At 41.3% G+C, this 22,800-nt stretch overlaps 2 protein-coding genes across 7 annotated transcripts in view; one reads left to right on the top strand and one right to left on the bottom strand.

Moving 5' to 3' along the window:
• METTL6 (methyltransferase 6, tRNA N3-cytidine) overlaps positions 1 to 2,695 on the bottom strand; it is an 11,605-nt gene extending 8,910 nt beyond the window's left edge. Inside the window, exons 1-2 of one of the 6 annotated variants that reach the window (XM_075493258.1) lie at positions 2,488 to 2,695; positions 111 to 497 (exon numbers count right to left, since the gene is read on the bottom strand). In XM_075493258.1, coding sequence (XP_075349373.1) covers positions 111 to 392 — 282 coding nt within the window. In that variant the 5' untranslated portion in view covers positions 393 to 497; positions 2,488 to 2,695. Of the gene's footprint in view, positions 1 to 110; positions 2,148 to 2,487 lie in introns of those variants that run through there. The other 5 variants (XM_075493257.1, XM_075493253.1, XM_075493252.1 and 2 more) reach the window with 5 other exon arrangements.
• Positions 2,223 to 22,800, top strand: EAF1 (ELL associated factor 1). The gene is made up of 6 exons (XM_075493259.1): positions 2,223 to 2,355; positions 5,971 to 6,065; positions 9,298 to 9,434; positions 11,987 to 12,153; positions 18,820 to 19,050; positions 21,131 to 22,800. The coding sequence occupies exons 1-6, from the start codon at positions 2,253 to 2,255 to the stop codon at positions 21,175 to 21,177; spliced, it is 780 nt and encodes a 259-aa protein (XP_075349374.1). The 5' UTR covers positions 2,223 to 2,252; the 3' UTR covers positions 21,178 to 22,800.

The raw sequence follows: 22,800 nt of genomic DNA, 5'->3' as shown, positions 1-22,800 counted from the left end.
GCAAACTTAACATGTGACAGCTCTCACCCTAATGGCTTTGTTATAAGTATTACTGAATTATTTGGAAATAATCAATCCCATCTTTTACAGAGGAAGTGTATAGATCTCACCTCCCGACATGCTTTTAACTCTTGAAACTCTCTGGTTGTCCAGTGTCTGTCTTTGAAGAAGTTGGTGCTGTTTCTTTTGTAAAATAGATCCCAGTTCTTCTGTGCCTCTTTCTCCAGTTTTAGTTGTTTGAACTCAGACACCAAAACCTGATCTTTTGCCAGTCTCTCAGCTTCTTCTGGGCTAAGGATTCTTGCACTATGGCCTTTTTTTTGGAAAGCACCATCTTCAGTAGATGTTGTTATTATATTTAAGCAATTGGCTGATGTGTTTTCTTGAAACATCCTAGATTCTTTCACACAAAAGAAATGAATGCCAAAGACCCAAGGGTGATTTTTTTTCTTTAGTGTATGTTTCCATCACTTAACTTAGGTAAAATAACCGAGGATCTAGAAGCAGAAGAAAAAATGAGAAAGATTTAGTGTGCACTTATTACGATTTTAGTGATCTGTCCTACCTGATGGACTGCAATGCCACCAGATTTCTCTTCATTTCAGACCATCCAAACTAACAGCTGCATACGACATCACGCTGATGTCAAAGTTAAAGAAGATACTTAACAGAGTCTGCTGGTCTTCTCTCTGCATCCTAGAAAGCTACCTAACAAGAGAAAGATGGTGCAGCTCTAAGCTGATTTTCACTAAAACTGACTTTAAAAGGAAAGCATGGGAAGAAGAAGAAACCTTTGTTTCTTGTTAACCCCAGTTAGAACACCTCAGAAAAATAATAACTGAAAAACAGGTGACATTTAAAAGTCCCACTAAAGTTGATGAAACAAACTGTATTCACATTAGCATTTCTCCTTCTTGCTCTCACCTCTGTGAGAAAACACTGATGAAAATATCAGCATTTATAACACCACGTCACTCAAACAAGAGAGCAAAACCAGTACTGTGGCCAAAATAACCATAGCCGGTCTCTGTCAGCACTCCTTCCACTGCCTCCTCTTGAGGATCTATACCGGTTTTAACAATCACAGGTGGTTTTATTTTCAGAAGTTAACAAAAATGAAGCAATGAAAAGAGTTCTGTGTAGGCTGGGAAGGGATCCAAATCTTCTCCCTGATGTTAAACTAGTTCTGACCTCTGCCTTGCCACAAACATCCAGATCCTGGAAGATGGCACAAGTGAATTAAACCCTGCACGGCTCAGTAACTCCCAGGGAAGCCTAGGCAGCCAAAACGTGCCACTCGTACGCCAGCGCCCAGAACTGGACATTCTTGTCATTTCACCAAAATGGAAATGAGAAAAACCCAACAATACCCATCCTAAAGCAAAAAAAGGAGTAGTACTTCACTTACGTATTTTATCTTACATGATACAAACACGAATGTAAAATACAAACGTGTGCAAACGAAATAAAGAACTGTCAAAATTTTGTCCAGCTTCACAGGAGACAGACGACACTCTCTTTTTCCTTCAAAAACAACAGAAAAGGTTACAGAGAAGAGGGTCCCTTGAAAGAAAGTCTCCTCAAGAAGAACAGATCCTCAACAAAAAGCTTGATCAGCAAAATTTCTTCTCTGTGCCTGGCACGCTACAAAAAGATCAACGTTTATATTTCTTCATAGGACAAGCTAGGGAAAAAAAATCGGAGCTAGTCCTTTCACTGACCCATTTGCGCTCAGAAAACGCTGGGGTGGGAAGTTAGCACGATGATAAACACTGTTTTAGCAGCCTATGTTTAAGCTAAAGAGCCTTTTAAAAGGTGTTTAATCCAGCCCTAAAACCGCAAACAGGTAATACCTCTGCCCAAGCCCCCGGACCCCCACAGGGAAACCGGCTTCCCTCCAACAGCCGCTCCCTCAGAGGGGCCGGGGCCGCCACCCCCGCGCCGAACACCCCGGCAGGGCAGGCCCCTCCTTGCCCTGCCCTGCCCTCCCGAGGGCGGGAAGCGGCGGGCTCCCACCTCTTCCCCGAGAGACGCCCCTCCGGGGACCCGCGCCCCCTCCGCGGGGACAGCAGCCCCTGCTCGGCCCTGCGCCCCCCGCCTCGCCTCGCTTCGCCGTACCCGCCGCCGCCGCCGGCCCCGGAGCAGTTTCCCGGCTGCACTCGGCCCCCGGAAGGGCGCCGGGCGGCAGCGCACGGAGGAGAGGAAGGGACCGGCCGGGCCGGGCCGGGAGGGGACGGGACGGGACCGGGGCCATGAACGGCTCGGCGAACTCGCTGCTGGACAAGGAGGAGCACCCGCTGCAGCTGGGCGAGAGCTTCGAGCGGCGACCCAAAGCCTCCTTCCACACCATCCGCTGTGAGCGCCGCTCCCTTTCCCTCCCGGCGGGCCCCGCCGCGGCCGCCTCTTCTTCCTCCCTCTCCTCCCGCTCCTCGCGTCCCGTCCCCCCGCCGCCTGCCCCGGCGGCGCTTCTCCTTCTGCCGCACCCACCCCTCCTGCCGGCGAGCCGCCTGTCCTCGGACCCCTTCCCGCCGGGCGGCCCCGGGGCGGGGGGCGGTACCTGCCCGGCGCCCCGCCATCCTCGCCAGGGTTTCCTCCCGGGGTCCCGCCGCGGCTTGTTCCTCGTTAAGGGTCATCCCCTCCCCGCCGGCCTGCGGGGGCCTCCGGCCCGCCACGAGGGAGCCTTCCTGTCGCCCTGGCCGCCCCTGTTCCTCACCGCCTCCTTCGTGCCGCTGCCCCAGGGCTTCGTCCCCCCTCACCGCCCGTCTCCCGCCCCCCTCAGCGCCTGTCTCCCCGCTGTCCCGCCCCCCCCCCGCAGCGCCCATCTTCCCTCCCACGAGTGTTTTCCCCGCAGAGATGACCATCCCCGGCGGGCAGCGTGAGGGGAGAAGGGGAAGGTGGATGCTGGCCGAGAGCGCCGGTAGGGAGGAGGTTTGAGGGAGGCAGGCAGGGGAGGACGAACGCCTTATGGAGTTTTTAATGAAATGCACGTGAATCGCTGAGGAGCACAAAGCGATCCCCTCCGTGAGGGGGTGGCTTGCCATTTTATTGTATTTTTCTAATGGGAGTTGCAGGACAGGTCACCGCAGGCCCCGGCCTGGCGGGAGTGCCTGGAGAGGAGCGCGGCTGGTCGGCAGCCCAAGCGCCCGCAGTTTGATTTTTAACCGGTTATTTTCGCGATGAGGCAACGCGTAACCCAGCAGCCCCGTCCCTGGCTGTGCCGACTGCAGGCAGCTGTAGTCAAGTCAGTTCCCCGGAAAGCGAGCAGAAATTTCTGAAACGCATACAGTACTGCCTAATAAGCGTAAGGTAAAACCTGAGGTAGGATCTCGAGCAGTTATGAAGTTTTTGAATAATTGGAAGAACATGTGTTTTTTTTTAAAGACACCAGGTATTATTCCAACTGCTCTATTCTAGCATTGGGTACGTTTCATTTCATATTAGAAGATCGTTTGGAAGAGGAGCTCGCTGTATCTCTGTATTTGAATTCTGTGGGCAAGAAATTGCTTTCTCATCCCCTAAATGAGCCCAGGATTTAAAATGAGTAGTAAATCACCAACAGTAAATGAAAGTAATACTAAACTTATATTTCAGTAGCTTTGTATTAAGGTGGGGAATTTATATGCTTAACAGTAGGATTTTTTGTTTTATGATGCATAATCCTAGGCCCGGTCTCACAGCCCAGATTCATACACTACAAGTAAGTAGTTTTGGTGATATTAGTCACCCGAGTGCGACTTGAAAGAACAGCTTTCTAGATTGAGCTGTTACTCAAGCAGATGGTCAATGACTGAGGCAAAGCTATTTTTCTCAATAGTAAACTCTGTCTAGTGGATTAACACTTAAATTTTGTGTGTTTCACCCCTCTGGTTATACATAATTCCACCATGCTAAAAAATACCATACCATATGTTTGGTACTTTTAAATGTTTATACGTAACACTGAACAGTTTTATCCAGCACTAACATACTAGCAAATCTCCATTTATAAATCAAAATTTTAAAATAGCCCAACTGTCAAATGAATGAGGTTGTTGTCTGATAGTGTATGAATTGAACCCAAGCTATATCCAGATAGAAATACATGGGATTTCTAGAATTGAAAGTGCTTCAATAATCAGTTTCTTGAGGGACTGCGAAGCCAAAGCTCTTCAGGCTGCAACTGGAAGAATGCAGCTTTATTTCAAAACAGCTTTCTGTGTGCTGTATTTTCCATCCGTGACTTTCAAGTGAGATCCTTTCATTTCCTGGTTATAAATTTTTTTTCTAACTGTTGATCTGGAATGATTTATCTGGGATCCAAGCATTATATTGTTCCCGTAATCCTCTTCACACAAACTACAATAAGAGGATTTTGTAGGCTAAATCTGTTTTGGCCTTCTTAAAATACTTCATTCCTTTCTGTAATGTTTATGAAATACTGTACTGAAAAACTGGATTATCCCTGGAAAACTCATCTTAAAAACATATGACTTTTGGAAAAAGGACTGTGTTTACATTTGGAGGGACATATGTGCACTCCATCTACAGCAAGATTAGCCAAGCACATACACCTAGGAAGCTAACCAAATGAAAACAATTTGTTGAGTGTTTGGTTAGAGTAACTATATTTTGCTGATGCCTAAGAAAGAAGTGTGATAGTGATATTCCTTTTAATTTAGTGGCTGCGCTGTTGAAACTTGATCCCTTTTTGGCAAAGAGGCTAGCTCTTGTACAGCTGGTTTGTTTTATTTAGCAAGCTTGCACATAAAATAGGTGGGAAACAATAGCTAGAAATAGATTGCTCAGATGAAAATGAAGGGTATGATTTGGTCTGGCAGTTAAGGCATGAGGATTAAGTCAAGTGTGCCTGATTCTGCTTGTTGTGCTGTCAAAGTAAAACTGAATTAGACATTAATGTCCTTGTAATGAGAATTTATTACAGGCTGGGGTTTTGGGTTTTTTTCGGCAAATGTGCTTTTCATGGTGGAATTATATTTTACATTTGTTCTGAGATATTAATTTCTTAACTAATGCAGTAATTAAAAGCCTCGATTGTGAATATGATTGCACCTCTTCATTCCAAAGATGCTGGAATTGAATAGAGGCTTATTTTAAAAACAAACAAAACAAAACAACCTATATCTGTCTGATCTTATTTCACTTTATCTAAATCTTCTATCAAAATATTACAGGTTCTGATTGTGGTTTTTTTTTTTTTATGGCTCATCAGCACAACAGAATTACGAGGAGAAAATACTTTTAAGTTAAAATGTTCTTAGTTCAAATAAATACACTAAGCAGAAGTGCCTTTTTTGGGAGACAAAGCATTCTATACAATGCAGCAAAAATACTTAAAACTAGGGTTAGTTTGAAGCCATTACAGTGTCTCACCTTAGTCAAGCTTTCTATCCACAGTGGCTTTGGACTAGCATGGAGTCTGCTGAAGTAAGATCAGAACCTCTTTTTTCCTCGTAAGTGATATCTGAGGTCTCCTCTACCCTTGAGGAGGTATTGTGGAGGCAAGATGGCTGTTAAATAGCCAGAAATATCAGTAAGGCTAAATGAGTTGGTGTCACTAAATTAGTCGTCACAGAGAGAGTCCTCAGGTTTGGAATTGGCAGGAGCCACACAGAGCCCTGGGTCTTGAAGTTGATACTCTTTTGAGATGCATGGTACAGTTTTACACTTGCCTGCAAAATTAAGTGTCACTCAAAGCCTGGGGTTTGGAGAAGTCTGCTTTTGGTCTTCAAACACAAGGTCTAGAACCTTATTTCCATTTTAAAAAGGAAGTTCAGAATCTGGTACCATCATATGACTGGTGCGCTGACCATAGACACATTGTACTGGTGCGTTATTCCACCCCTGCTGTAAACACTAGTGTGTGTTTTAGCATTCCCTATAGTCACAGTAAATGTGCAGTGACTCTTTGCAGGGCAGGATGACACTTCTGAAGACTCTAAGAAACATAATCGCAATTGTTTTCCTCTTTAGATGATTTTAAGCCAGCATCGATTGATACATCTTGTGAGGGGGACCTCCAAGTGGGTAAAGGAGATGACGTAACAATCACTTTGCCACATATTCCAGTAAGTTTGTTATATATGTGTCCTTGTTTACTCTCCAAGAAATCTGCAATGTAGTTACAGTCTAATGTAAATGTTATTTTCACTTTCATCTTTCTTAATACAAGTGGGCTCAATATTTGAGCAGCCAGACTTGTAATGTGTTACCCTAGGAAAGGACTGTGCAACTGAATCTTTGTAAAGGGTTATATTCGTAAGGTTGCAGTCTGTTCTTTGCTTTTGATTCCTTCCTTCCTGCTCTTCCTTGAATAACAAGAAGACTTCTACTGTTAGCTGAAGCTCTGTATCTGGTTTCCATCCATTTTTAGTGCTATGGCTTAATGAAGAAAGGCACAATAATTTGGGCTTTAGTCAAGATTTGATATTCAGAAGCCACAGGTAGGCCTGTAAGCATATTCTTCCCATTACTAAAACACATACAGGTAGCATAGAGGGTTCCCTGCCTTTAGCTTTATCAGTGGAAGTGAGGGGGGCTGTTCTGGTGAGTGGCAATGAAGTGGTTTCCCATCCACTTCCTCCTCAAATTATGCCATAAAGATCTACTGTGTGAGGATGGTGGTCAAACAGTAATAAAACAAGCGATCAAACTGTTTATAGGTGCAGCTGTTTTGTAGTTGAAGGTTCAGTGATTTCTTTACCAAAACAAAAGAAAGTGCTTGCATGCTGGAACTGGATTTGTTTATTAGCTGAAGCTAATGCTATGTGTCAAGCCAATAAACCAGAATTCACAGACATTGATGGGTTTGGTGGTTGCAGGGGCGTACTAGTCAGTTTGGAAGCTGTGTGTCAGATCCTTTTGGTATTGTTTATTCTCGCATGTTGGTGTTTTTAATTGGTAGGTTATGGTACTGTGATAATTCTCACTGAATGAGGCTTTAGCCTGCTTCCCCCACTCTTTTTTTATATGGCTTTGGTCACCTTTAGTGCTGCAGGAGGTCACATACTGGTTTTTGTCTATAAAAACGATGAGCGTGGTAGTGCTATTTGAGAGCAGGTAACAATACGATTAACAGCAGTGGCGTTCATCTTGGATTGACTGGGAACAGCGTTGTTCATTCATCTTTTGTGTTGAACAGCAGCACTTGTAATGTCCCTTTCCAAATCTCTGTACTGATGAGTTTAATTTGATTGTCTTCCCACGAGTATGAACAGCTTTAAGCTTATAGTATGCTTCGGAGGCTTGGGCAGCTAACTGCACTGAACACAGCCACTGTGCCTATGTTGTTCCAAGGCAGTGCTGCCTGTGTTCCAGACAGAGAGCTGGAAAATGCTGAGCATACTGGAAAAGAGTGAGAATTTTTGAGATCATTTCATCCTGACAAGATTTACTGAATTTCTTGGATCCTGCTTTGGTTCTCAGTTGCCCAACAACTGGATAGGATTCAGATTCTAAGTTGTTTTTTGAAATTGCCTGGTCCTCAGGATATCTCTGATAATTTGTTCAGTGGAGATATTTTGGTGTCTCTTGCTGCTTGGATAAAGTGAAGTACTATTTCTACATGTAGAATTAGTGGCTTTAATATTTGATAAACAGTCTTGGTTGGGGAAGTGAAGAATTCTGTTTGTTAAAAAAGCCTCGCATGAAAACAAATTGATTCAATGTCACCTACCTTCTTCTTCTATTCTGTAATCAGCAGAATCTGTAAGCCAGTGTTATTTAGGCACTAACATAAACCCTAAACATTTAATTTTAAGTAGAATGGTGGGACTGTTAATTTGCTTAAGCATGGTTCCATTTCTGCTTATTTTTTTAGCCAAAATCACAGCCTTTGAGTTAGGAGGCTTCTGGGTATCAAAATGATAGCCAACAAACTTTGATCAATTTTCATTAAATTTGTGCATTGTACGTTTCCTGACTTAGCTGTCAACAGCAAGCAGGATTAGACTTTCAGCTTGCTTTTTATTCTCTTAAATGTTGCTTTCCTCTCTTAAATGTAGGAATAATAAAAATGTAACATGCCTTTGAAGACTAGACTTTCTTGAGACATCTTTTCTGAATTGTATCTCTGTCTTACTATATCTTTGTTGGGAATGCAGATTTTTCACCCTTACTGTTCCAAAGCCATTTTAAATTCAAACATATTCTATTTGTTAGCAATATGGAGAATAGGAATTGCATTCTGAGTGATTAAAATATGATTGATTGTTTTTGCTACTCAGAATAAAATGTAGAAGAGTGCCTTTTTTCCTTTTCTCCCTGATTTTGGTTGCTTTTCTACAGCATGTGCAAAGGTGCACGTGAAGAAACTTTTTTGTTTATTTTGTACCGTAGCTATACATTACAGAGAAGTCTGAGAAGGTTTCATAGCTGAGAATGTATTTCTGTATATCCCCTTTGAGTAACATGTCCTTTTTTGACATGGCCAGATGTGTGTCCATGCTGCTATGTGCAGATAGACCATAGATTCTACCTCCTGTAACCCCAAAACCAGGTGTATGAGCCAGCCTCTGCATGGCTGCAGTACAGCTAAACGTAATCTCAGCAGTATCAGTTAGCCAGCGTGCACCACCTCATGAGTTTGTCTTTATTGCTTCTCAGTCTAAGCCATTAGACTTTATGGCTCTATGCAACATTGTGTGGACTTGGGGACTTTCTGGAAGGCGTCAAAATACCCCATTTGCTTTTGAGAAGTCATTTCGGTTTAATTGCATGGCATCTACATGCTAATCTGGCTTTGAAGAAGGCAGCTGTTCTTACATAGTTTGTGATAGTTGCTTGTAATCCACTATGAAAATACTGCCTTTTTATTTATTTATTTATTTATTTATTAAATACAAAACAGTTTAATTTATTTTTCAATTGACCACATATTTCTTTAGGCAGCAGTTCTGCTACATGAATAATTAGAACTTTATTTCTTATCCAAACCCAAGATTTCCAGAGCAGAAATGTCAAGAAGATTTCTGACACTTGTCAGGGCCAGCTATGCAAATTCAGTTATATTACCATTTTGGGAATGAGAACTGTAAATAACGGCAACCATGGAGAAGATGTTTTGTCACTGGAGAGACACTTAAAATGATGAAAGACATAATATTGCTATGAGGAAATGTCTGATCTACTGCATATAACTGTATGTTTCCCTTTTAATGAATGAACATTTTTTGTAGGAACTAAACATTAGCTGCTTAGCCTCTTGGTCAGAACAATACATATATTCATTTCTCTTAGTGTTTATAAATTTTTGGGTAGGGAATATAACCAAACAGATGTGTGCTCTTTCTTTGATACCAGGGTTCAACTCCACCAATGACTGTGTTTAAAGGAAATAAAAGGCCATATCAGAAGGACTGTGTGCTTATTATCAATCATGACACTGGGGAATATGTCCTGGAAAAACTTAGTAGCAGCATTCAAGTCAAGAAAACAAGGTAAAGCTGGGGACAGGGCTGTTGATAGGATTAATTTTTGCTGAAGTTTCTTCTTCAGACTGTCTTTTGAACCAGAACTCAGTTTTCTTTTATTTTTTAGTGATGTTTAATTACTAAGCCTTATGGGCTTTACATGGCCAATTATCTTGTCTAAAAATGCAAATAGGAGTGTGAATCCAAGAGTAAAGAATTTGTAAATTCTCCACTGCTGAAAGGCTATAATTATAGTTTGCAATGAAACACCTCTGATGATTTGAAGCTTTGGAAGCTGGCTGAAGGATGGGATGTGTTTTGGGAATCTCCAGTTAGCTGGAAAAGATCATGGAAATATTAGGCTGTCAAAAGGATTGTTGGACTTTCTAGGTTTGTTCCCTACAGCTTCCTGTGGGAGTCAATAATATACTCTTAGGGAACAAGAAACACGCGTGCCTGTATTGGATCAGTGATACATAAAGTGGAGGACAAGTCCAAAGCCTCCAGCTGCGGGGTGGGGGGGGGAACTGTAGAAATAATGGTTATGAGGTTTTGCCTAGAAGAATTGTTGAGGCCAGCTGCTACAAAGTGTGCAGTTGGAACATTTTTAGTAGTCTTGGTGCTCTGCAATTACCTGAAGTCTCTGGATCATGTTCTTTCAGCATCACTGGACCACAGGTAATTGAGGTGTAAAGAGAAAACAATTATTCAAACGTCTCGTGAAGAAGGAGCTCTTAAATAATTTTACAAGTTTTACATTTAAAAAAAAAAAAAAAGAAAAAACACTTTATTGCACTGTAGAACTTTTAGCTGCTACAACTACTAGAAATGTGGGTTGCAGCTCATCAGCAGTTGGCTGGAAGTTTGCCAAGAACACCTTGAGTTCAAGGTAAATGAACTGTAACACTCCTCTGAATCAGTGATGTGAAAACTCATCCATGTGGCATTCATCTTGTCCAGTGGATATGAGCACATCACAGATGAGATTTGAATTCCTAATTTAAGTTCTGCTGGACTTTGTCCATGTGAAGCTTAAGTCAGAAAGGAGCAAAGAAGTGCAGGAGGGCTTGGGTACAGTGAGGTGTTTGGATATACTGAGTTTTGGCTCTGGTGAGGTGAAAAATATTTCAACTTTTCTCAAGCAGAGGCAGGGTAGTAAAAAATTGGGGATCCCTGTTTTGAGGAATAGTGCTTTGCAAAATCATTCAGTTTTCTAGATCAGAAGTGTCCTTTTTTTTTTTTTTCATGGCTACTTTGATCTTTAACGACCTGTTGACACTCTGTGGGAGCAGAGTTTTTAGTGTTAACGTCCTGATGATATTCACAGGGGAGTAATTGCACTTATTCTATATAAAACCTTCTGTAGTTCCAAGAGCAATATTAATACTGGAAACAATCTTCTGCTTTTACCTTTCACTTGATACAGTGAGCGTATTCCCAAATCCTCACTTCTATTGTAAATGACTGTGTAAGCTGTATTAATGTGGTATCTAATAGCTCATTTCAGTGATGAACGAAGAGGTGGTTCTGTGCTTAATTTTTGAGGTTGCATCTACAATTCAATGAGGCACAGAGATACATGAGTTAGTGCTAAATGTACTAGCTCAGATACCAGAAGCGGTTTAGGTCAAGTCCCAGGAAGTTCTGCGTGGGCTAGTTTAACTTGTTTCTAAGTGGGATTAGCTCACAGGCACAAAGTGTCACACTGCTGAGCTGGGACCCTCCTAGAACCAAAACTGAGTTCTAATATCCACATAAGCTGCTTCTGTGCTACGCTACATAAAGCCATACCCCCAAAGGCTTTGGTGTTAAGCGATAAATACACCACACTCTTTAACCTTGCTATGGTGTACCATAGAGGGACCTGAATAAGTATTTTGTTTTGGATTTTTTTTCTGCCAAGGATATTGACTGTCCTACAATCTCAATCACATCATTGATTCAGTAAAGGGAAGAAATACCTGATTTGAATTGAACAGTTAGGCATAGCGTTATTCTGGATACTATTTCCCACTAAGGAAACAGCTTAAACTATTTTTAAGGGATAATAGCAAATGAATGAAAAACGGGAATTAAATGCTTGCATGTTGTATTTAGCAGTAAGAATGATTGCTCTAGTCAGGTTGACCTCTAAGAGAGTTCAGTTTGAGATGATTTAATTGCAAGTGAGAAAATTGTTTCTTTTGCTGTGATTGTTTTAAGCAGGATTTTATGAGTGGATTTGTTTTATCATGTAGTTACTTTAAATTACTATGATTGCTTATTCTTTTTTAAAAATACAAATACTAATTGCTAAATTAAAGCCTTCATTGTTCTTCAAGTAGAGAATTTGGCACCACTGAACCACATCTGGATTTGAAAATACATTTTGTAAGGGTGTTGCAGTGTAGTTGTCTAAGCTTATTTGTTATTGAAAGCAAGTGTTATGTACGGAAGTGTGTAATTCACTGTTTATCTTTTATAAAACAAAGTAGAGATCTGTACAAAAGGAAGTCACAGATGATGCGTTAGTACAAGGATATTGGAAAAGCTGAACATGGTGGCACAGTACCGCTGAATGTCTCTGGTTGTTTTTTCAGAGCAGAGGGCAGCAGTAAGATCCAAGCCCGAATAGAACAACAGTCTGCCCGGGCATCTCAGCCTCCTTCACAGTTCAGAGCCCCAACCAAGCCAGCAGCTGGACCTAAAACTTCTCCTTTGAAAGATAATCCTTCGCCTGAGCCTCAGCTGGATGACATTAAGAGAGGTAAAGAAGGGTTTGTAGTTTCCTGAGTTTTGGCTGGTTTTGTCTTTCTTCTTTATAATAAAAACTATGACTGTGCAATTTATAAAAACGTTAGAATGTTCAGGGATTAAAAGATGGTACTTGACAGCTGGTTTGTCATCTTTATATCTTGTTTTAAGGCATCTTAGTGAATTATTTATTCTCTTCTGCCAGCATAGATATTTATACTGCAGTCTTCTCTGGCATGAGAGAACTTCCTCTTTCTCGATAATTTTCCCTCTTCCAAACTGTTTCCCTGTTCTGAAAAGAAGGCAAAATAAGCATGAATTCAGAAACCTGTAGCTGAGTGCTAGACAAGTTGAATGGGTGTCTTGGGCAACAACAACAACGAAAGCTAATGGTCCAAGATCTAGTTACGCAATCAAGTAACTTGGACAGAAGTTATTCCTGCACTGAGTAAGGTTGGAGTCATTTGCCAGTGGGATGGAAGGGCTGGGTGGCTGTGTTCCCATCACAAGACCTGGAGCTTGTGCCATGCCAAGTAGTGCTAGTAGGGGAGGGATGAGAGAGTGAACAACCCTGCAGTTTCCCCTTTACCACAACCACTCCTCTGCAGCTTTGATCACGTCTGCCATATAGTTGCTATACGTCTATTAAAGTACCTTGAAGGGATGACTGGCTCAACTCGGTCTCCTGCTCAAGCAATGCTTTGTCTCAGTATTTTGCTGTGGGCAGGATGCAATTTCTTTGCCCATGTCCTTCCTTTCATACTGGTGTGATATCTGGTTTTGCTGTGGATAACACAGTCAGAATGAGGAAGACTTTTTAAATTTAAATTTTTATTTGGTTCTCTTGTGTTTCTTGTCTGGCACCAGATGCAATTATTTTATTTTAAGATTGTTCTTTCTGTCTAGTATTTTTTTCTGGGTCTCTCTTTCTTTCTCTTTTTTTCCTCTGTCCCATATAGCTATTTTTGCCTGTAGATGTAGCCTATGTTAATTGCCCAGACTATGTTAATTACTTAGCAGGGTATTTTTTCAGTTCATGGTAATCACTAGGTGACATTTTTACTGCTAAGCTATCTGTGTGTTTGCATAAGTGCTGACTGGTCTCACTCTTTCGCAGCAGTAGTATTTTCAATACCTGGACGCTGGTCAGCAGACAGAATCAACGTCTGAGAGTCTGTTAGCTACAGTTCCCTTAGCTGCATTGCCATTTTTATTTTCTGTGTAATAGGTAAGGAGAAAGATAACAGGTGATATATCAATTTAAAAATTGAATCAGTTGTGAATTTTAAATGTCTTTTCTTGTAGTGTGTAATAAGGTACTTAACCATTGTATACATGCAGCAACTTGTAAAGGTCATGTTATAGTGAAATAATTACATTTGTCTGGTGTGACATCTATTCTACAAAGACCATTTTCTAGTGGTCTAAAATATAAGTCACATTGTTTAGAACTGTCCTAATAATTCTTTTGCCACCTGATCATCTTTTATTGGAAAGTACCTCCAAATAAATAACCTGTAGAGTTTTGTTTCCAAAATCAAGCAAAAGAACACCTGACTTGTACTAAAAATAGGACTTCAAGTTGGTGTTTTATAGGGAGAGTCGTTCAAGGCCTAAAAAGAGCGCAAATACCTGGGCAGGTGTTTTTTTGCTTACAGTTTATGCTCTTTATAATTTTTTTCCAGCATTGATTAGCTAGAGCGTCAGCATTACTAAACCATTTATATCATAAGAACTGACTTGGGAAAGGTAGAACTAAAATGGCACCATTCTACAATGAAAATAATTGATAAAACTTAACTATAAAAGCTGTGAGATGGTCTTCAGTCCTGTTACCTTCCCTTAACATGTCTTTTTACGAACAAAGACTTGTAAGTTCTGAAGAGACTGTGTTCTTTCCATTCAAGCAGTAGCTTTCCTTTTGGGTGAAGTACCTCTTCTGTATGAAAGAAGGATAAACATAAAGCTGAAATTCTGTGGTTTTTCTTTAATGGACACAGCACAGAACTTACAATCCCTAAAGGATTGTAAGTTGGTGGTTGAAAGGATCTCTGGCACTATGACACTCTCTTGCTCCCAGTATGCCCTACTTAAGGGTGTGGTAAGACACACAGCCCTCGTGATGTTTATCAATAGTTTTAAGGTAACCCTAGTGTAGGTTTCTGCTTTCTCCCGGTACCCTCAGCTCTGCATTCCCATAGCTCCCCTTACAGATGAGCTGGGAAACGAACTTTCAGGTAGGCCAGTTCTCTGTCCCATTACACAGCTGTCCAAACACAGTGCCTGAGGACAGAGTCGGAGCATGTGGGAGTTGAACCAGTCCTTGCCTTCATGCAGAGAGGCCTTTGGGAGGCTATGTCTAGGGTCCTGCATCAGAGGAGTCTTTTCCCCTGCAAGCTTTTATACTGTCCTCCTGCCTGAAGGGAGGAAAAGAGAGGGTAAGAGCTTGTTCTTTTGAATACTTGGCTACATCTGATAACATTTCATTAAGCGGTGAATGTTTGCACACATACACCACAATACAGCCATTTATGTGCATGAAATAATCAGTGTTTATCAGACATATTTGACCACAACAGAAATGTTTTCAATAACATTGACATAATTACAGCATGCTGTACTTGGGGAAAAAAAAACAAAACACAGAAACATATTTCTGGTTTGGAGACTGTAAATTCAGTGCTTAAAAATCTGAGCAGATCTTGTTTACCTAAAATGCAGCTGTAGTGTTTAAGGATTATGCCATAGCACCGTGTTTGTCTCTCAAGAACACCTCAATCAAATTTTTTGCACTTCAGTGTAAAATACTGTCCCTTCTAGCTGCCATCTCCGCATGCTCAAAGTGCCAGTATCAAGCTGATTTCTCTCCACCTTGCATACCATTATTAACAGTAGGCATTCTGCTATAGGCATACAGCCTTATCCTCCCTAAAGCTGAATGACTATTTCCAAAAGTTCCTGGTATTCTTGCAGCCCAAGGTTAGGGCTGTAGTTAAAAATTCTGCATAGCCTATTGCAATTGAGAGAAGAAGTAAGAACTCTTAGACATGATTCTGGAAAGAAATTAGGGCATTTGATACTGAATATATACAGAAGACAGCCCTGTTGAGAAAGGCTGTTCTCTTTGTATAATGATTCTTGACCTTGAATTTTTTTTGCTCTAAAAACTGCATTGAGTGCCAGTGTAAAACAGTAAGCCGTTTTGTTTTCTTGAAAGAAAGCCTACAGTTGTAACATGAAATGCACAAAAGTTAAGGCTCCCCTGGCAATGTCAGCCTTTTCAGATGATGTAGACTCAATTAAGGCAAGTGTTCAAAACTATACTATATGGAAAGCTTTTTTAAAAGTAACTGCTGCACATCCTAACTCTTGTCATCTTTTAAACCTTAAAGGTGCATCAACATGAGGCATTTGATCTTACGGCGCAAAAAGATCTAGGAAAGGTCTGACTCTTTTGTTGTTCAGCTTAGCATATATGTACATATGTACACACACAACTCGTTTAATCGGAGGCACCACAAGGAGATGTTTAGCCAAGGCTTCAGTACGTGTAACTGCACTAAGCATAACAGGCAAATAGGAAAATGTGAAATTGGACAATTTTAAAGCAGAGGTGTTTTTCCTTCAAGGCTTTGGTGTCATCATTGGCTTAGCCACCATCTTTGACAGTGTGACACAAGAGGGTTTTGAATAGACTTCCTTAGAGGTCCTGCTGGAGTTCTGCCTGACAGACTTTTAGCGATGCAGCAGCCACCATAACATTAGTGAAAACAATTACTTTTTTCTCATCTGCACAGATGAGATGTTTAGTATTCTGGGCTCAAGGAATTAAGAGACAAGAGAGACCTGAGGGGAAGCTGACAGCCTGTGAGGCAAAAGTTGACTAGAAGATGGGCTCAGACCAAGTTTCCACCAGTGACCACTGTCACTGATAACACCCTTAACTTCCCAGTCCTTGAAGCGTGTGGTATTGGTGCTGGTTTGCTTTTCCTGCCTGTATTCTGCATAGTGGGCCTTACCACTTCTTCCAAGGCATTCTCCCTTTCCCTCCTCATCACCAAATCTCTTTTATGGGCTCTTAGTTTTCTGCTTCCCGAGCAGAAAACCCTCACTTTTCAATCTGACACTAATCTCTAATTCTGTTTAAAATTAGCCAGGCTAATCTTCCTTTCCCATTCGTCAGACTGCATCACTTCCTTCCTTCAGTTATCTTTTCGCCTACTGTATCGAGTTCAAACTTCTTGGTTAGATTTTTTTTTTCCTAGTTCTCTGGAGTGCATTTCTTGTTGCACCTTTTCCCTTTCACCACCAATGCCTCTTAGATGGCTTCACCTTCTTCACACTATTTTATATGCTGCTTTCAGAGCTGCTATGTTCTTCTCAGCTCATGTGCCAACACTCCTCCGTTTCAGCCATAGACTCTCTAGCTCTGTAAGCATACGTGTGTAATTCTGGGACACTTGTCCTTTATTAGACTTGTTTATTGAGTCTTTTTGCAATATGGACTGTGGTCTATAGGTGATTGTACTTGCTACAATCCAGTATATTCTAACAATTATTATTATCATCACTATAACGTACAACTAACAACTCCATTACTAGAAGTATGTGGACATTTTACATCATTAAGCTAGGGGGAAAAAAATTTAAATCTGGGCATTTTAAAGGGAAAGACCCTTATTCCTGTTTACCTTTCCTTTAGTTTTCCTCTATGAATTTCTTAGCCTTGAACACAGGGAACATTTACAATTTGAAATCCTCGATATGGGTAGGCTGAGAACAGTGACTTACAAGTGCTCATTTGTATGTGTCAGACTCCAGGCATGAAATGGATTTTTAAAGCCTGCAAGACTATCTTGGGAGGGAATAAGGGAGAAAGACATTACAGTACAAAGTAATATCTTCTGTTGGCCTAATCAAATATTCTTCCTCCCTCTTCCAATGGTCTCTTATGCTATGTCTTCAAGATGAAAGAGTAAGTTTTACCTGGCATGCTAATAAAGTACAGAGAACACAGGTGGTCTAGTGAGGGATCTAGATTTAGGAAATAAGTTGGAGGAACACCACTGCTGTACTTAAATATCCAGCTGGAGTTAGTTATATGGTTGTTCCTTTTCAATACACCTTCCTTGCCTCTGGTTCAATATAAGTATAGCATTTGAAATTGAGCTCTGAACTTTGAAATTGAAACATAGTCATTTTAAAACTGGCAAAAGAAAACTTAATTTCTCAAACTAATGCTGAGCTAGAGGAACTCTCTCCAGCAAATAATGCAGAGGCTGAAAATTTAGCTGTTACTTTATAGTGTTAAGCAGCCCAAGGAAAATGGGCCTTATTTTAAAAAAGGGAAGAGTTCCAGTTGTTCAGACTTACTCCTGCAGGGGCTGAAGATAAGAAGCATTAAAACTGTGCTTATTTTACATGATCTGGCTATGCCATACACAAGAAGGATGTCCCCTGTTGAGGAGCTGGGGTTCATCTCACTCTGACAGACATCTGACCTAAGGTGAATTACTCCTGGCATCAGTTCTCCATTTGTCAGGTAGAGATGATAATACCTCATCTCTCCTTTCTTTCATTCTTGTCCCTTTAGCCTGACTTCTCCAGGGCAAGCACTGAATTCTAACCCTGTGGGTATAGAACTGCTAGCACAACAAAAGCCTGAATTTTGAGGGTTTCATATCCTATGCTTGACATATGTGTGAATATTGTCCTCTCATGGAAACCTGCCTAGGTGAACCAAGTCATTAGATACTCAGCTTTGTGGGTGGGTACAAAAGAATTGTCCTCTAATAGTGTTTAGGCCACTTACTATGACAAATTTAACAATAGGGTATAATTTGGGGTGACTTACCTTAATAGCTGTTTAGTAACCAGTTGTTCAGCCAACACTAGCTGTTGCTGATGCGGCTGTTGTGGTGCTGTCATGTTATTCTAGTGTTTCTTTGCACTGGAAACCCTGAAGTGGGGTGTGTCAGACTTGAATAGCTTCCCAGTTTCAGAGTAGCCTCTGTATTTTCCTAGCTACTTGTAAGCTCTATAGCAGGTTAAGGTATTATTACCACTCCCCAACATGTGAATATTCTCATCTGCTCCACTGCAAAGTTATCTGATGTCATCCATCTGCTTCTGAAGTTTGTTTAAAATGAGTTGCGTGACTTTGCGCTGGAGCAGTTTCATACATTATCTGAAGTCAAGGCAGTTTCTGTTGTGATCATGTGGCTGTGCCCCCCTCCTTTTTGTGTTTTCCAAAAGCCTAAATGTCACTGAAATCGTAACAATTTGGATTCCTCCACGTTAAGATGCTTTTAAAAAATGGGCTAGCTGTTGGCCTGTAAAACTCAATCAGGAAATGTACTTACTCTGTATGTAGAGCATATAACCTGTTGAAAATAATGAAGCAGGAAGTGCTTTCAGGAGTGTAAAGTATATAAATAATAATAGTGGAAGTGAAGGTTTTATGACACTAACGTATGGTGTTGCATCTTTAAATTTAGCTACAACAACTAAGCAAAAAAAGTTTTCAGACTTTTTTGTTTTTCCTTCCTCTCTCTTTCATGTGAGATATTTTGATGTGATAAATTATACTTGACAAAACTATTGCATTTTCACATTCTTTTCCAAAATTCCATGGGGCTCTGTTTATGGTTTCAACCAGAGGAATGTCCTTTTATTTCAGAGCTGAGAGCAGAGGTTGAAATTATTGAGCAGATGAGCAGCAGCAGTGGAAGCAGCTCATCGGATTCAGAAAGCTCATCTGGGAGTGAAGATGAAAGCTCCAGCAGCGAGGGGGAAGAGCCAGCACATGTTTCCCCTTCCCAGCCACCACACCAGCAGTATAACAACAGGAATGCTGTTGCTAATGGCACCAGCAGGCCACAAGGAAGCAATCAGCTCATGAACACTCTCCGTAAGTAAAGGCTTGTGTCTTATCGCCGTGGGAAGCTGCTTGAGACCACTCATTTTCTTAGCATGTTAGGCTAACTCCATGAAGTACAGTTTGCCAAATAGTAATCCCAGGGAGTTGCACTGGCTGAAATACATGGGCAGGTTTTTTGAACAGAGGGCCGAGACCTGTCTGAAGGTGTGGAGATTGCTTCAGTTTGGTCTGGAACCTGTGGGCATCAGTGCAATGGCCCCCACTGACTGTGCTGAGCCTTGATTCAAGCCTCCAGTTGGAATGAGTGGGTAGAAAAGCATCAGTGTGGGAGGACCTGGTGCACCAGAGGATGGGAATTATTTAATGTGAAAACACAGATGAGACATAAATAGTGGGGTTGTCACATGTGTCAGTTAAAGGTCTGTAAAGAATTGTGAATGGCACAAGGCTGTCCTGTGGTCATAAATGCACAGTCTCAGTGGTCTTCATTATTAGCTGTATTGTTTTGTCAGAGTATTTACTATATACTGTGCTCGTCTCAGCTGCATTTTCACAAATACCACATTTTGAAGGGAAATTTGAAGTGCAATGTGTTTGGTTAAAATATTACAGCTATGGTGTTTGCAAGCATTGAATTGGTACCAACTCACTCCACCCTTTAAAAAGTGTAAAAAATGTTTTTAAAGCATAATTTTGTCCCATGAGACTCTCTGGGGAAATGGCGTACATCTGTGTTGCTCTTTCCTTGTGCTAGATCAGGTATATTCTAACTCAGTGGAGTTAAAATATTGCATTCACAAGAAACTGGAACTTAGTTATCGTAAATTGTTCTTGATTCCTCCTGAGGCGTGTTTGCGTACATCTCTTGGCACCCACACATAGCAAACTGGTGGAGTTTAAATACAGATAAATGTAGGGTTTCCAGCTTTGAGAAGACAAGTATGTTATACAGACAATACTGAAAAGGCCTGCTGGAAAACTGGAGATGCCTGTCAGTCTTCCTGCCAGTAATGAATGTCTTAAGTGAAATCCAAAGTTCAACAAAGTCAGTAGGACTCTTTTCATTTCCCCGTTCTGGTTGTGAGCTGCTTCTTCCCTGCTTCTCCTGGGCCACGACAACAATACTGCATAGGTCATTGAATGTCAAGAAGCCTCTGACTCCAGGAGAATTTGGGAACTGGTAGGATAGCTTCTTTTTTCAGGCAATGATTTTTACCTTTGGATTTAAAATCCTTTTGCCAAGGATTAATATGTCCTTGAGCGTTCAAGTCACTGGTGACCATCTACATGGGGAGAATCACCCCTAACCCAAGTTCTTGTTTCATAACAGGGGAGAGGAGGTGAAGAAATCCAGGGCATAGCCGTTGCATGGCTGCTCTGCAGCTGTTTGGGGCAGGGCCATGGGAGAATGCTGGAAGAGCTATGTTCGGTTACCAGAACACAAGCATGATTCTTGCCCCCTTTTATCCCCTCCACCTCACCAAATCACAAGTGCTCTGCAAAACAGGGTCTGAGGCTGTAGATTTGATCCATATCCTGGCCTTCTTTTGTCTGATCTGTCTTTGCGCTTTGGAGGGCGGCTTTCACCGTCACAGCATGTGTCAGCTTAGTTCAGCCGATAGCCTTGAGTTGTGGTGGCTTTAACGTTCCTTTTGGTTTTGTGACATGTGGAGGCCTTGCCTTGGCTACCCAAATGGCCTTAAAACAAAAAAATCTATTTTAAAAGGGCTGAGAAAGCCAGGGAATTTGCCAGTGCCTTGTCCCAGAGCCATATACGGGAGCTTGGCTGGGTGGAGGCTGTGGAATGCCTTCTGCAGCTGCTAGCGTGGGGAGTGCTGTTCTCCCACCAGGGAGCAGCTTTGGCGGCTGTGCAGCCAAGGGCGCTCGGTTTGGCCTGGATCCGGCCATGTATTAGCCCCATGCAGCTCTTAGTGTTCTTGGGCATGGGCAGCAGTTCCATTAAATGACAGATGATGTTTGCATTCATTTCTTGTGTTATTCTTATTTAAATCTTCCAGTGTAAATGTGACTGTTCTTTGGTCTGATTGCCATGAAATGTGAATTAACGCCTACCCACTTGTTGTGTTTTGTTGTTTTTTGTTTTCCATAGGAAATGACTTGCAGTTGAGTGAGTCTGGGAGTGACAGTGATGACTAGAGGCTGAGCTTTTGCTGTTTCTGTTACATATACATGAAGAACTAATTTACCTTGAAGTGATCCTATTGCTTACGAAGAGGAGCTGGCACAGAGATAGTTCCATGTGTGGAATTTTAATAGAAGAAATGCATAGCCCTACAAAATAGCAGATGTTGAGGGCTGTTTTACTTTGTGAATTAAGTGTATATTTTGTGTATATTCTTTTAAAGCTTTAAATAGATATGTACAGTGGGTAAGCCAATAGATGTTCCTATGTTCCTGTCCATCATCTGTAAGTTTAATGTGTAACTTTATGATGTCATCTAAAAATTTCTTGTTTGTAGAAGATATTCAGCCCATCATGACTTGGGGGGAGGGCGGGGCTTTTGTATATAGGATGAGCATGAGCCAACAATGAGTATAAAAAACATGCAGGAGCTAGCATGTGCACTGAAGTGGGACTGTCATAAATTAAGTTTCAATGCTAAGTTGATTTCTTTGGTTTGGGACTTTTCTAATGTCTTTTTATTGCTGTTTATGGTTGATTTAATGGACTTACTTTTAAACAGTTGGAGAAGAGAAATCATAAAACCATGTTCATCACTGACCTTGCTGCACCAGTGCCTTATAAGCAGGTTTTTTAAACGGAGCTTCAATTCCTGCCACCTTTCCTATAGGGAGCAATACTGAAACCTCTTCAGATGGCTTTTGCAAACAAGAGCTGTATTTCACATACAGCCAACCGTGCTCTGAGGGTACTTACTCTAGCAAGACAAAGGATATACATCAGTCACCTGAACACGTCCAAGTAAGAACCAGATCAGTATTTTCTTGTGCAACTAAAGTGTCTCACTTAACTCAGACATTCAGACCTAGTCTTCAGAAATATTTAGGAGCCCGATTACTAGTGTAATTGCAACGTCACAAATACAAGATATTGGACTTACTGAAATTGTAAGACCAGAGCCCTGTTTTAAGTTTCCTGGAGAATGCAGAAAGAAGAGATGACTAAACAGTTGTGAAACAGCAGAAGTCTCTCTCCTACCAGAGCTGTCCAGGTAGACTTTAGTTCATATTGTTTGTTGGATAGGATCTCTATACTTGGCAGGATTATACAGAACATGAAATATTTGCCTAGGGTGAAATTCACCCCTGTTTAAGGGGGCTTAAAGGGTGCTTAGTTGGATTATCATTAACTTTTTTTGCTTGCATGGAAAACGAGTGCCACAGGCAGCCTCTTATAGCTTGAACACCAGGCTGACTTTTTAAAATCAAAATTTAACTGGCATAGGACAAGTGGCGCCGTAGTTGTGGTGTAATCCAGGGGAATGGGAAGCTGAACTGGATGCCTCTCCATTCTTAGGTGTCTGCTTTGCACTGCTTTTGATTGTCAGTTTGTGTTTTAACTCTTGTTTGTTTACTGAGCTCTTTCCTTTTTTTTTTTAAGGTGTTGAAGAGCAAGGGGACATTTGAAGGGAGATTTTATTAAATGGTTTATTTTTTTGCATTAGATACATATTTAGGCATATTTTTGCATTATTGTACATACATTTAAAAATACTTCTTTTTTTAAAAGTGTTTTATGATGTGGGTACATATTTTAACAGACAATTATGAAATATACTTGATGTAAAGCCACAGTTG

The sequence above is a fragment of the Mycteria americana genome, chromosome 2 (assembly GCF_035582795.1).
Source record: "Mycteria americana isolate JAX WOST 10 ecotype Jacksonville Zoo and Gardens chromosome 2, USCA_MyAme_1.0, whole genome shotgun sequence".
Taxonomy (NCBI): Eukaryota; Metazoa; Chordata; class Aves; order Ciconiiformes; family Ciconiidae; genus Mycteria; species Mycteria americana.
The sequence above is the reverse complement of the archived record's forward strand: the minus strand, read 5'-3'. Positions and strand labels throughout refer to the sequence as shown.